Source organism: Trachypithecus francoisi, unplaced genomic scaffold, assembly GCF_009764315.1.
Source record: "Trachypithecus francoisi isolate TF-2019V2 unplaced genomic scaffold, Tfra_2.0 Lachesis_group1, whole genome shotgun sequence".
NCBI lineage: Eukaryota > Metazoa > Chordata > Mammalia > Primates > Cercopithecidae > Trachypithecus > Trachypithecus francoisi.
In genome coordinates, this window is record NW_022681454.1 from 87,413,664 (window position 1) to 87,428,942 (window position 15,279).

Here is a 15,279-nt window from a genome sequence, read left to right on the forward strand (position 1 = left end):
TTCTCTTCCCAGGATGCCACCTGGGAAGGGATATTAATCACCACCTCTCTCCTCTTCCACTTGTTGCTCTCTATCCCCTTACCCTATTTTATGTTTCTCCATAGCCCTTAGAAATATCTGACTTTAAACTACACTTACTGGTTTTTTTTTTTTTTTTTTTTTTTTTGAGGTGGAGTCTCGCTCTGTCACCAGGCTGAAGTGCAGTGGAGTGATCTTGGCTCACTGCAACCTCTGCCTCCCGGGTTCAAGCGATTCTCCTGCCTCAGCCTCCTGAGTAGCTGGGACTACAGGTACGCATCACCATGCCCAGCTAATTTCTGTATTTTTAGTAGAGATGGGGTTTCACCTGTTGGCCTGGATGATCTTAATCTCTTCACCTCATGATCTGCCCGCCTCGGCCTCCCAAAGTGCTGGGATTATAAGTGTGAGCCACCGCGCCCGGCTGGTTTTAATTCTTTATCGTCCATCTCACCCTACTCTGTAAGAGGAGTTGGTCGGTCTTGTTCATAAATACATTATATCTACAGAGCCTACAACTAGGTTTGGCACATAGTAGGAGCTCAATTGTTGAGTGACTGAGTAAACTGAATAAATAAAATCCCCTTCAAAACTCCCTGTACATTCCTCCTGCTTTTAGTCCCTTCTTAATTCCCTTCCTAAATTCCCTTTATGATCCTTCATTCTCTTGCTAATACTCTTAATTTCCTTCCTCCAGTCTCCAATCATTGCTTTCACCTCACAAAAGTATAATGTTGGATGAATCCAGCTATATGCCTTCTCTGTGCTGAGAATGGAGCAACTCAAAGTGGCTGGAAAAAAATTACGGAATTGGTTGATTGGTTTCACATTAAATTTATGACCAGAAACTTTGAATGGACCATCCCTCATGTACAGCAATTCTGCTATACTTCTTGCGTAACTTGATTTTCCACTTTCCAAGATGGTATTTCTTGTCTTTCCCTCTCTTCTCAAACCCCTTTCTTTCCATTCTTGTTTCATACTTATTTGGAAAAACAGAAACATTAGAGCAGAAGCTACTCATTGCCACACCATCAAATCTACAAACCTAGCTGAAATCGTTCAATCCGCTCTGCCTTCCCTGTTGTTACAATGAGAGATATGACTGGTTGTATCAAAGAGCAATTCCCTTCATATGCACAGTGGATCTCATTTCCTCTCACCTCCCCAAAGGCTGCTCCTTCAGTGGTCTCCTGTCACTCCCTTCCCCACTATGACCATTCCCATCAATCACAAGCATGCTCTGCAGTCATATCTTATTGTTTTTGTTTGTTTATTTTTAGAAGATACTTCCTTAATCCTACATCTCCCATTAGCTATGATCCTACTTTTTTGCTTCCCTTCATAGCAAATTCCTTTAAAACAGCCATCTTCACTCACTTTCTCTGCTTCCTCATCTCCAATTCATTCTTCAATGCCCTAAGATCTGGTCTTTGTCTCACTATTTCACAGAATCTGCCAAACTAGTCACAGCTCAGCCTCCATCTTACTCTTGTTCTTAGTAACATTTAAAGAAAGTGACTATTCTTGAATTACTCTCTTCTCTTAGCTTCCATGATATCACTGGTAGGTGGCTTGTGATGGTTAAATTTAGGTGTTAACTTGACTAAATGAAGAGACGTCCAAAGAGTTGGCAAAACATTATTTCTGGGTATGTCTTTGAGGGTGTTTCTGGAAGAGGCTGGCATTTGAATCAACAGGTTGAGTGAGGAAGATCCACCCTCACCAAATGTCACAGGCATCATCCAATTGGCTGAGGACATACATAGAAGAAAAAGGCAGAGGAAAGGTGAATTTGCTCTCTCTCCTAGAGCTGGGGCACCCATCTTCTCCTGCTCTTGGACATTAAAACTCCAGGTTCTGCATCCTTTGGACTCTGGACTTGCACCAGCAGTCTCCCAGGCTCTCAAGCCTTCGAACTTAGACTGAGCCATGCTACCAGCTTCCCTGGTTCACCAGCATATTATAGAGCTCTTCAGCCTCTAAAATCATGTGAGCCAAACCCCATAATAAATCGCCTCTCTCTTTACACACATACATACACCACTGCCCCCCCACCCACCGCCCCCCCCCCCCCCCCCCACCTCCTATTGGTTTTGTTTCTCTGGAAAACCTTGACCAATATACAGGGGGAAGACATTTTCCTACTCAACCAGACCAACTCCATATGGTTGGCTGCTGCTCCTCCTCTATACAACAAAGTTACAGTTACATATCTATTGGTTATTGGTTTATTTTCTGAATCCTCTACTAAAGAGAACTCTAAGTCTGGGCAACATAGGGAGACTCCGTCTCTACAAAAACAATAAAATAAAATTAGGCAGGCATGGTGGCACATTCCTGTGGTCCTAGATACTCAGGAGGCTGAGGCAGGAGGATCTATTGAGCCCAAGAGGTCCAGCCTGCAGTGAGCTGTGATCACACCACTGCACTCCAGCCAGGGTGACAGAGCGAGATAGAAGAAAGAAGAAAGAAGAAGAAAGAAGATGGAAGAAGAAGGACGAAGGAGAAGGAAAAAGAAGGAAGAAGAAGAAGGAAGAGGAGGAGGAGGAGGAAGGAGAAGGAGAAGAAGAAGGAAGAGGAGGAGGAGGAAGGAGAAGGAGGAGAAGGAGGAGAAGGAGAAGAAGCAGCAGCAGAGGAAGCAGAAACAAGAAGAAGAAGAAGAAGAAGAAGAAGAAGAAGAAGAAGAAGAAGAAGAAGAAGAAGAAGAAGAGGCAGCAGCAGCAGCAGCAGCAGCAGCAGCAGTAGTAGTAGAGGGAAGATGGAAGAAGAGGAGGAGGAAGAGGAAGAGGAGGAGGAGGATGAGAATGAAGAAGAAGAGGAAGAGGAAGTAGAATAACAAGGCAGTGGCGGTGGCAAAGAAGGCGGTGGCAAATAATATGTCTCCTTTTACTACTGTGATCACAATTCCATAAAGAAGTGCCTGGTATAGCAGGAACTCAATATGTGTGTGTTGAATAAATGAATGAAGGACGTTGGAGTGACTCAAGAGTTGATATAGAGAAGTCTTCTTTTCCTAAATGATATGAAATCATTCACCTTCATGGCTTTTAAATACAACCAATATATAATGTTGCCCAAATTTGTGTCTCTGTCTTTGATGTTTCTCCTGAGCCCAAATTACTTACATCTAACTGCCTAACTGGCAACTCTACACTTAGTATGTTCAAACTTGAGTTTATAAATTATCAGCCAAAAAAGTTTGTCAGTCTGAGGTTGCAGTGAGCCAAGATTGCCATTGCACTCCAGCCTGGATGACAGGGCGAGACTCCCTCTCAAAAAAACAAAAAAACAAAAACTGTCAGTCTTTGAGTCTTCCTTAGATTAGCAAATGTCATCTAGCTGCTCAGGACAATGCCTTAGGAATCTACCTTGATCCCTCCCTTTCTCATACATCTTGCATTCAACCAGCCAAGTCCAGTCAGTACTATCTCCAAAATAAACTGAAATCTGTCTACTCTTCCCTATGTGCACAGCCACCCCAATCATAACCATCACTGTTCACCTAAACTACTTCAAACATCTTGCCTTCTACAAGCTTTGTACATGTAAATCAGAGGATGTCACTTCTTTACCCTAAATCTTCCAATGATATATCATTATTCCTACAATAAAATCCAAATTCCTTACCATGACCTACACAGTCCCAATGATCTAGCCTATGTCTCTAATCTCATACCATTTGCCCTCTCCTCATTATGCCCCAGCCACCACGGCCTTCTTTTCCGTTCTTCAAATACCGCAAGTCCCTTCCTGCCTCCCAGCATTTGCCCTTCTTATTCCTTCTTGGAATGCTTTTCCACACTGTTCTAGCATAGCTGTGCATTCAATCTTATCTTTCAGCTCCTATGTCACTTCCTCAGAGAGGCCATCTTTAACAACCTTATCTAAAGTGGCTCCTCTAACTATGCTGTTCTCTTCTTAACAGGCTTCACCTTCAACCACAGTACTCACTGTAATTTGTTATTGATTGTCTACCACTCCAAGAAGTCTTTAAGGCTCATGAGGGGTAAAGATATTTGATCAGTGTATTCTAGTATTCAGTGCATATTTAATAAATATTTTTTAATGAACAAATAAAACTGTCAACTTCTATATTTCCCTTCCTTTTAGTATTAATTTCCAACCATTAGAGAATTTTGGTGGACTCTGTGATATTGGGAATAAGACAATAACACACTTTTCTATTTCTGATGGGTAAGGATAGATGTAAAAGAAGCTACATTATGACAGGGAGGAACCACATTTGGTGTGCTGGGGTCAAACTCACAATAGTTGATTTGGTCAGATTTGGTGATCTGGAGAGCAGATGACAGACAGCAATACTGATACAATTACAAATTGAAGTAGCAAAAGCCCATGACTGAGGCCTCTTACAGGAAAGGGCATGTAGAATAGTGCTACTTTGCACATAACCAGGGTCCAATACATATGACTGGTACATTACAGACCACCCTTTTTAATCCCGTAGAAGTCTCTTCTGCAGTTCATCTGTATCTCAAATGAATCTCAATTTGATTGACTGAAAAAAGCAGATTTTCTTAAAACTCAAAAGAAATATAATGTTATCTTTACATTAATGAAAGGAATAAGCTGAATTTTAAAATAGCACTTTCTAGATCTTCACTATATATTTTTGGAAAAACTCTGTAATTTTCTGGCTTGGCCGAGGGAAGTAGAAATGGGAGGATGAGAAGTAGTCAAATTCTACATAGAATTTTGAACTAATTATAATTACTTTATGAACTGCAACAATAATATTCACAGGTACAACCTTATGAATTATATACCTTATGAAACACAATTATAATTTTAATTGTGTTTAAGTCTATTAAAAATTGCCCTACAGAAAATGGCAACCAGTCATTTCCATGTAAAGAGAAAAATGAAAATTAATTGCAGCAGGGGTGGTCGAATTAAATCAAAGCATTATTGTCCAGTGCTATGGTTTGAGTATTTGTCCTCACCAAAAGTCATATTGAAATTTAACCCCAGCGTGGCAGTGTTGAGAGGTGGAGCCTTGAAGCAATGATTGGGTTTTAAGAGCTCTGCCCTCATGAATAGATTAATTCATTTGTGGATTAATACATTAATGGGTTAATGAATTAATGGGTTATTATGGGAGCAGGATTAGTGGCTTTTGCATCTTCTCTTACTATGTGACCTCTGCACATGCCAGCTCCCCTTCCCCCTTCCACCATGAGAGGAAGCGGCCTGAAGCCCTTGCCAGAAGCAGATGCTGGTGCTATGCTTCTTGTACAGCCTGCAGAACTGTAAGCCAAAGAAACCTCTTATCTTTATAAATTAAAAAAAAAGAAGAAGAGGAAGAAAGATCTGAACTAGCACACTTAGCCCCCTAACTATGTGATGTCCTGTACCACCTAGAGCAAGAAGGGTCCTCAACAGATATAGCCCCTGCAGCTTGGACTTCTCAGCCTCCAAAACTACAAAGAATAAATTACTTTTATAAATGACTCCATTTCAGGTATTCTGTTATAAGCAAGGGAAGATGGACAAAGACATCAAGCATCATTAAGCTCTAAAGTTTGGACTCTCAGTCTTAAAATTATTATAATCCAATATAGAGCTTTCCTTCAGCTCCTATATCACCTCTTTGGAGAAGCTCCATCTAACAACCTCACCAAAAAAAGCTTTCCCTAGTTATGTTTTCCAACCTGCTTTACTTCTGTCACAGTACTTATTGAATTGAGATTGGTTTAGATGTCCATGTGTTGCTCTGATCTGTTCCTAATAACTGTGCTTTCCTTTGACCATCGAACCCACCATGCTTTCTCATTTAACAGTCTTGACTTAGAGAAGCTCTACTTTTTACTTAATTGCATAGAGGTTTAAATAATGATCCACTACCATATGCAAGTGTGCAAGTGCCTGACTCAGGGCCTTTGTACTTGCTGTTTCTTCTGCTTAGAATGCTCTTCCTCCAGAAGTCTGTATGGCTTGCTCCGCCACGACATTTAGATCTGCACTCAAATGCTCCCTAGCCTAGGGGCCTTCCTTCACTTCTCTACACAAAAAAGCTCCCCAGCTCCCTTCCCTCCCATCAACTCATATACAGTACCATTAATTTCAAGAGTGTATCATGGTTTAATTTTTTTTTTTTTCAGAATCTATCATCAGATGACATAGTAACTTCCTTAATTGTTTATTGTCTGTGCCCACCCCACTAAAAGGTAAACTTCATGAGAGCAGGTATTATTTTTAAATTCACTGCTATTTTTAAAGCTCATAGAATACCAGCTGGCTAACAGGCATTCAATAAATGCTTGAATAGCTGAATAGACTAATGAGTCAAAAACAACCTCTTCCAACTCCTCTTCTTCAGTTTATCCTACACATGGATGCCAAATTAATTTTTTCTGCTTTATTACTCTTAGTGTTTTGTGTTGCTATAAACGAATACCCGAGGCTGGGTAATTTATAAAGAAAAAAGATTTATTTGGCTCACTCTGGAAAGTTAAGTTTGGGCATCTGCATATGGTGAGTGCCTCATGAAGGAAGGCAAAAGGGAGCCAACCTGTGTAGAGATCATATGGCAAGGGGGAGGTGCCAGGCTCTTTTTAATAACCAGCTCTTGAAGAAACTAATACAGTGAGAACTCACTCACTTCCAAGGGAGGGTGTTAATCTATTCATGAGGAATCCACCCCCATGACCCAAACACCCCCCATTAGGTCCCAACTCCAACGCTGAGGACCAAGTTTCCACATGAGGTTTGGTGGAGACAAACAAACTACATCCAAACCATAGCCAACTCCAATTCAAGTTACTCCTTTCCTGGAAACTTTTAATTACTTCTGCCCATCATCACATTTAAATTCTTATTGCTGCCATCCAACACATTTCAACCCACTCTTCTTGTCATATCTACCCTACATGAACATTATAATTGGGGTCACATGCTACTTGTGCTAATTACTTACGTGCTTATCCCATTTTCCATCCTTGACCTCAGATATTTAAAGGACTTTTCAATCTTTTCTCTCTTTATGGTGCTGAAATAGACAATTAATATTTTTGCATGTCCAACACTCATTCTCCCTTCTTTGGGGGACGATGTAGTTTTAGGAAACCACTTTTCTCCTATTGGATACAGTGTTTCAATAAAAGTGTATCTCTGATGAACAATTGGACATGTCTTCCAAGAACTTCCAAATATGAATCAGATACCCATTCACTATAATTTTGACCAGAAATGAGAAGACTCAAAAACTGAGAATAGCTAAAGCTGACTCTCCCAGTGGCAGTCTGTTGAAGACACTGTTTGGCTCTCACACCACCTGCTGCCCAGAACCTTATAGCTGTCTTGGTAAGGGTCCTCTGGGAAGTCTGGTTTGTAGAAATTTCTTTCCTTTCCTTTTGTCAAATTTTTCCCAGAGTTGTTTTTTGTTGTTTTCAACTAAAGAAAGTGCTTTCAGTTACACAAATATTTATTATAGTGTCTTCTATATTGTGGGCACTCAAGAGAAAATTGTGAATTGAAATTGTGCAGCATTGATGGTAATGATAATCAAATTAATAAACAACATTGGCTATCACATATATAGTAGTTACTATGTGCGTGGTTTTCTTCTAACTGCTATTACACATTTACTCATTTTATCTTCACAACAACCCTATGAAATATGTGCTTTTACTATCCAAATTTCATATGTAAGGAAAGTGAGGTACAGAGAGTCTGAGTAACTTGTCTAAGGTCCTACATCTAGTAAGTGGTAACACTGGAATTTGAAGCCAGGCAATCTGTCTCCAAAACCTGCTCTCACCTGCACAGAACACTGCCTCTCCTGAAGAGTCCTTCCTATTTAATGAGATCAGGAAACAATGCACGTTAGGTAAGTCCCAAAGTAAACTAAAGTAGGAAATCATAACAAATAATCTTTCATGTACAATCTGTCTTATACAAGCCACAATCATAATGTATCACCTATATTGGAGTGGAAATACACGGAGTGAAAATATGAAGCCTTTAATCATTATTAGGTCTTTCCTAAGTATTCAACTAAGCTTTTGAGGCAGTGGCAATGCTTTCTGTATTCCATATCATTTCCTCATCTTCTCCCTCTGGGCATCAGGAAAGCCATTTTCAGCCTCTCTTCCAGTTAGATTGGGAGCCACATGACAAGCCACTTCTAAATTATTTTCATCCTCCTGTTTCCCTGATAAAGCAAACTTTGATGGTAGCTGGTCTAAGATGAGGAGGGCTCCTCAACCCACTGGACTGCAAAGTGAATGAGAAATACATTTTGATTGTGTTAGGTCACCAAGGTTTTAGAATCTTTTACAGAAGCTTCCATTAACTACTCTGACACTCTTTTCCCATAAATAGCTATATTGTTGTATTCACACTACATTTGCTTAACTAAATTATATAAGTACCATAAAAAAAACAATAATTGGCATAAACAGGTTTGGAAACAAACACGATTGACTCCTGGTCAGCATACAGTAAAACTTGTATTGAGCAGGTGTATAAGAGAGTCACCTATTAGTCACAAATATTCAGGGTTGCCATGTACAGCAGTCAGTATGTCTTAAAAAGGAATGCACAGAATTAATTCACCTGGCAAATTAGGTAGTTGGAAGTCTGTGAAGCAAACTTTTATTATATGCACTAGAGATGTGAACAATTATTAATGCTCAGAATAGTTACTATGACTTTCTTGAAGGAAATTTGAGTTAACTTTCACTTAAACGTGTTGTAATTTAATGGATGTTTTGAGTAAATATAAAGAACTAGAATAAGTGTTTTAGAAGATACAAGAATGTATGAGTTGATTCATAACTTTAAGAGAAATGCCAACATATAAGTAAATACAAGATATTGTTCTTACCCTAGAAAAACTTACAATACAACATGAAAGGAAAAATAACCCAACTTATCCAAGGCAGAATGTTCTAATAGAAGGAGAAAGAAAGTGCCACAAGACAACAAAGGAGATGGAGAGGGCTTCACGGAGGGGGTAGAATTTGAGATGTCTCAGTTGGACCTGTACCAACTTAACCAGAAGCAGACCTTGCCATGAGGATTGAGAGCAAGTAGTTTATGTGGGTGGTTCTGTGGTGCAGTGGGGGTGATAATAGAGGGAGAAAGGGAGCCAACAAGAAGTGTCACTATTAAGCTCCCACAGTGGTTCTTAAGCTTAAATTTAGGGAAGAGCTTGGGGAACAGTGTAAAATATACACCCCTGAATAATTCTAATTGAGGAGTAAAGCAGCTGGGAATTTATAACCCCCTAGTTTTCAGCCATGGGTAAGGCTTACCCCCATCCCTGGAAGAATGTTCATTTCTAGGCACTTCCAGGCCACAGAAGTGTAACTTCCATCCTGAGGAGATCAATTGAAGAATATATCAGAAATTCAGTTTTATAGAAAACATAAGTGATCTTTAAAAACCTCAAATATTCACTTGCCATTTATTGAGTGCCTCCTATTTGCCAAATATACACAGTATAATGATTTAAAGTAGTCAACTTCTTTAATAAACAGTTCCAAAGTTTTGCCATCTCACTGGAAACAGTTTAAAGGATACATAGCATAATGGCATCTTCATAAGCAAAAGCAATTTAGTCTGTCTTCTGTTAATTATTCCTTATAATAGGAAAGAATGTAATACCTGGCAATGTGTTACATCTAATGATTTATGAGAAGACACAACTTTCTAGTGTTTACCTATAATCACTCTATAAAACAAAATGTCTGGGGAGAAGAAATTAACAGCAATCTGAATTGTAAATATATGCGTATGATCTAAAAATTGGAGCCATAAAGCATTCCAAACTATGAAGTAACTTTTAATATTACTTTTATTACTTAATGCTTTACACTTCTTGTTAATCTAATTAGTTTCTACTACTAAAAGGTGCCCATTTGAGTAATTCAAGCAAACAACCCTCTATTATACTATTAAAAATTTAATTTTTATATAATTAGGGGGACAGGTGCATATTTCTTACATGCATATATTACACAGTGGTAAAGTCTGGGCCTTTACTATGTGTACACACACCCACACCCACACACACACATTTTCTTTATTCAATTCTCCCTTGATGGACACCAAGGTTAATTCTATCTTTGTTATCGTGAATAGTGCTATCCCAATCCATAAGACTGGGATGTATTTCCATTTGCTTGTGTCATCTACAGTTTTTTTTTCAACAGTGTTTTTTAGTTCTCCTGATAGAGATCTTTCACCTACTTGTTTAAATATATTCCTATGTGTTTTTTTTTTCTTGGAGCTACTGTAAATGGGATTTCCTTCTTGATTTGGTACCCAACTAGGTCCTTAATGGTATATAGAAATGCTACTGATTTCTGTACATCAAATTTGTATCTTGAGCCTTTACCAAATCTAAGAGTTTTTTGGTGGAGCCTTGAGGGATTTCTAGATATACGATTGTATCATCAATGAACAGGGATAATTTGACTTACTCTACTCCAATTTGGATGCCTTTTTTAAAAAAAAGTCTTGCTTGATTGTTCTGGTGAATCTATCTGGTCCTAGTCTTTTTTTTTTTTTCTCTTGGAACAATTACTTTTATTACTGATTCAGTTTTTCTACTTATTGTTGGTCTGTTCAGGAATGTTATTTATTTATTGATCTCAGAAAGCTGTATGTTTGTAGGAATTTATCTACTTCCCCTAGGTTTTCTAATTTGTGAGCCCATAGTTCTTCATAATAGTCTTTGATGATTTGTTTCATTTCTGTGGTGTAGGTTGTTATGTTTCCCTTTCCATTTCTGATTGTGTGTTTATCTGGATCTTCTCCCTTCTTTTCTTGGTTAGTCTAGTGAGTGGTCTATCAATTTTGTTTGTCTTTTCGAATAACCAACTTTTCATTTCATTGATCCTTTGTATTTTGGGGGGATCTCTTATTTAGTTCTATTCTGATCTTCATTATTTCTTTTCTTCTGCAAACTTGGGGTTTGCTTTGTTCTTGTTTTTCTAGTTCCTTGAGGTGTGAAGTTAGGCTGTTAATTTTTTTAATGTAGGCATTTAATGCCATAAACTTCCCTCTTAGCACTATTTCTGCTGTATCCTGCATATGGTGTGTTTTCATTTTCATCTGATTCAAAAAATTTAAAATTTCTGTCTTAATTTCTTCATTGACCCAGTAATCATCCAGGAGCATGTTGTTTAATTTCCATGTGTTTGTATAGTTTCTGAAGTTCCTTTTGGTATTAACTTCTAGTTTTTATTCCGCTGTGGTCTGAGAAAATACTTGACATCATTTTGATTTTTAAAAATTTATGAAGAATTGTTTTGTGGCCCAATCATGGGGTCTATCTTGGAGAATGTTCCATGTGCTGATGAGAAGGATGTATATTCCATAGTTATTGGGTAGAATGTTCTGTAAATGTTTGCTAAGTCCATTTAGTCTAAAGTCCAACTTAAGTCTAATGTTTCTTTGTTAATTTTCTGTCTCAATGATCTGTCTATTGCTGTCCCCATTATTACTGTATTGCTGTCTATTTCTTTATGCCTAGAAATATTTGTTTTGTGACTCTGGGTGTTCCAGTGTAGGGTTCCTAAGGTATATCTTGCTGAATCGATCCCTTTATCATTACATAAAACCTTCTTTGTGTTTTATTACTGTTTTTGATTTAAAGTTTGTTTTATCTAATATAAACAAACTTGAATTTGCTTTTTTCTTTTTAATCCAATCTGCCAATCTGTATCTTTTAAGTGGAACATTTAATCCATTTACATTCAAGGTTAATATTTATATGTGAGGCTTTGATCCTGTCATATTGTTAATTGTTTCCAAATTGTTTTATAAATTCTTTGTTTCTTTTTCTCTTTTTGTCCTTGTGGTTTGATGAAATTGTCATGTTGCCATTTGATTCTTCTCTCTTCCTCCTTTCTGTGATTGCTTTATAAGAACTGTGAGTTTCATATTTCCATGTGTTTTCATGATGGTGAATATTAACTTTTCATTTCCATTTTTAAGATACCTTTGGTCATTTCCTATAGGGCCAGTCTAGTGGTGACAGATTGAGCATTTGCTTGTCTGATAAAAACTTTAGTTCTCCATCTATGAAGCATATTCGGGAAGGATACAAAATTCTTGGCTGATAGTTTTTTTTTTTCTTTCAGCACTTTGAAAGTGCCATCCTATTCTCTTGTGGACTGTAAGGTTCCTGCTGAAATGTCTGCTGTTAGACTGAAGGGTTTTTTTATATTGATAACTAGACTTTTTTCTCTGGCTAATTTGAAAATTCTTTCTTTCACTTTTACTTTAGACATTCTGAATATAATATGCCACGGTGTAGTCTTTTTTGCAATGTATTTTCCTGGAGATTGCTGGGACTCCTATATCTGGATATCTAACTTTCTTGCTAGATTTGGGAAGTTTTCATCAATTATTTCCTTAAATAGATTTTCTAAGCTTTTTTTATCCCTCTTCCCCCTCAGGAATGCCAATAATTTGTAAGTTTAGTCACTTTTTGTAGTTCTATATGTCTTGAAGGCTTTACTCATCTTTTTTTCCTTTTTTTTTTTTTTTTCTTTTTGTCTGACTGGATTATTTCAAAAGACCTGCCTTCAAGTTCTGAGATTCTTTTTCTTATTTGGTCTAGTCTATTACTGGAGCTTTCAAACGTATTCTGTATTTGCTTCAATGCATTTTTTTAATTCCAAAATTTCTACTTTGTTTTTTGACACAGGATCTCTCTCTGTCACTCAGGCTGGAACACAGTAGTACGAACACAGCTCACTGCAGCCTCAACTTTCTGGTCTCAAGTGATCCTCTGGCCTTGGCCTCTTGAGTAGCTGGGACTACAGGTGTGTACCACCATGCCAAGCTAGTTTTTGCATTTTTTTGTAAAGACAGGGTCTTGTCATGTTGCCCAAGCTAGTCTTGAACTCCTATGCTCAAGTGATCCTCCTGCTTCAGCCCCCCAAAGTACTGGGATTATAGAGGTAAACCACTGAACTCTTTTTTTTTTTTTTTTTAAGATATCAATCCCCTGGTACGTTTCACATTCATATCCTGAGTTGATTTTCTGATTTCTTTGTACTGGTTTTCAGAATTATCTTGCATCTCATTGAGCTTCTTTAAAACCAATATTTTGAATTCCTTATCTGGCATTTTGAGAAATTTTTTTTTGATGGGGATCTGTTACTAGACACTTGTGTCCTCTGGTGGTGTCATATTTCCATGCTTTTTCATGTTTTTTATGCCCTTTCTTTGATAATTACACATCTGGTGTAGTAGTCACTTGTTCCCATTTTTAAAAATTGCTTTTGTAGGGGAGAATTTTTGTATTTTTCTGTTGAGTAGATGTATTTTTCTGGTTGAGTAGCATACTTTGGCTTTGATTTTGGGTGCCTGAGGTAGTATAATCTTTGTATGACACTCAGCCATACACAGGGTCAGTGGTATCTGTGATTTCCTAGGTGGCTTAGAATAGTTATTAGGTGAGGCTGTGGTGAAGCTTTGCTGGGGACTTGGACATCAACTAAGCCTGTATTTGGGCCCTGGTGGTGGCAGCAATGGAGTAAATGTCTCTCTTTTTAGGTCCCAGGGCAGCTTATTCTAGCTTGCTCCATCCAGCATTAGTGGGTCCTAGAGGGCTGATTCTTGGGCCTCCTGGTGGCTTTCAGAGAAGCTAGTTGTGAGAGTGTTGGGCTACATGTGTGAGTGGGCTCTTAAGGTCCTAGGCATCTGAAGTGGTGTGGGCGATGGCATAGCAGTGGTAGAGCAACCCACTGGCCCCCAAGTGGTATGTGTTAATGTTGCTGAAAGCAACAGCGAATGGGGCAGCCTAGTCTCCAGTACCACAGCCGCCTATAGCAAGGTGATATGTATTGTCCTAAGCTTAGGAGAGCTTGCTCTTCTCTGTCCTTCCCATGGCTAGGTGATGAGTACAGTCATGTTGCCTCAAACTTGGCTTGATGGTGAGGCACAGCCTAGTGTTAAACTCTCAAAATGGTGCCTTGGGCCTGGGATCAGAAAGAGTGGGGTCCCTCTCAGGCAAGGAGCCTGGACAAGAAGCTGTGAGAAGTACGGTCTACTCACATCTCAGTCTCGATAGCTCACAGCAGGGTCGCAGGGACCCTCCCATGGATGCATGGGAGTGCTTTGTTTCCCTTCTCTCTCCTTGGAGCAATGTGGTGGCAGCAACTGTGTCTGTAGATGCTTGGTATCTAGGTTGCTCTCACATTGGCATCCAGATGAGGCTGCTCTAGGCTTGGATGCCTGTGGGATTTTGTGTGGGTTCCCTTTCTGGAGCTTCATATGTCAGGCTAAAGGCCCTAGTGGGTTGAGAGTTTTTCCCATATCCAAAACTATAAAAGCCTATTTCAGAGTGTGGAGCCCTGGGGGTTTCTCTTTCACTGTTTCTCCACGTCCAGGAGCCTCTCCTGGCTCTCAGTCAGTCCCTGGCCATGCAGGCTGCCTCAAACCTTCTCCTTACTTATCTCTGGTGTTTCCCAACTCTTCTCTAGGGAATCCCAGTGTCTTCTCCTAGACAATCTGTTTAAAATGTATCTATTTACTATTTTGGTCCCTCTCTGTGAAGGAGACATATACTACCTGGGTCTATTCAGCCATCTTAATCTCAACTCTATGATCTGCCATGCTATTTAATTACTGTGTTTTAAAAATACATCACTTACCTTTTTTTAACCTCCAAACTCAGAATCTATCTAAAAATTATAACTCACGATCAAAAGAAGGATTTGTTCTGAAGAAAGGAGCAAATGAATTCTAAATAAGTGCTACCTCTGAGTTTCATAAATGCTCAAAATGATAACATAGATTTTGGTGGGTACAAGCTAGTCATTCTCACTATATAAGTTTACCTACACAAAAGGAGAGACAGTGCAACCAGATTACAAAGAAACAAACAACAGAAAACCAAAAACACTTTTTATTTCCTGTTATAACTCCCCTGCTGCTCAGAAGTTTATAATATTCTTGAGGGGCTACAGAAGAGGTTAGGAATAGTGAAGACATATAGGAGTCAGAAGAGCAGAGTTCACCTGCTTTCCTGACACTGACACTAAGTTGCTACAGTACATACTCATTAAATGAATACACGTATAAAAGCTCATGGCACTGATGGCCTAAGTTAAATCTCCAAGATTTTGGTTATTTCTCTACTTGGCCTCTAATCAGTACTTTCTTGATTCCAAAACCCAGCTTTGCCATTTACTGTTGTGTAATCTTGAGCAATTTACCCTTACATTTACTCATCTGTAAACCAGTATTAAGATCAATTACTTCATGAGGTTACTG

General features: G+C 38.7%; 1 protein-coding gene across 9 annotated transcripts in view; it reads right to left on the reverse strand.

The window, feature by feature from the left end:
* FAM13A (family with sequence similarity 13 member A) overlaps positions 1-15,279 on the reverse strand; it is a 418,718-nt gene that overhangs the window by 192,753 nt on the left and 210,686 nt on the right. For 6 of the 9 annotated variants that reach the window (XM_033214803.1, XM_033214801.1, XM_033214802.1 and 3 more), the window contains one exon: positions 9,300-9,362. The exons of the other annotated variants lie outside the window; for them this stretch is intronic. In XM_033214803.1, the coding sequence (XP_033070694.1) occupies positions 9,300-9,362 (63 nt within the window). The remainder of the gene's footprint in view (positions 1-9,299; positions 9,363-15,279) is intronic. 9 annotated transcript variants of the gene reach the window in all.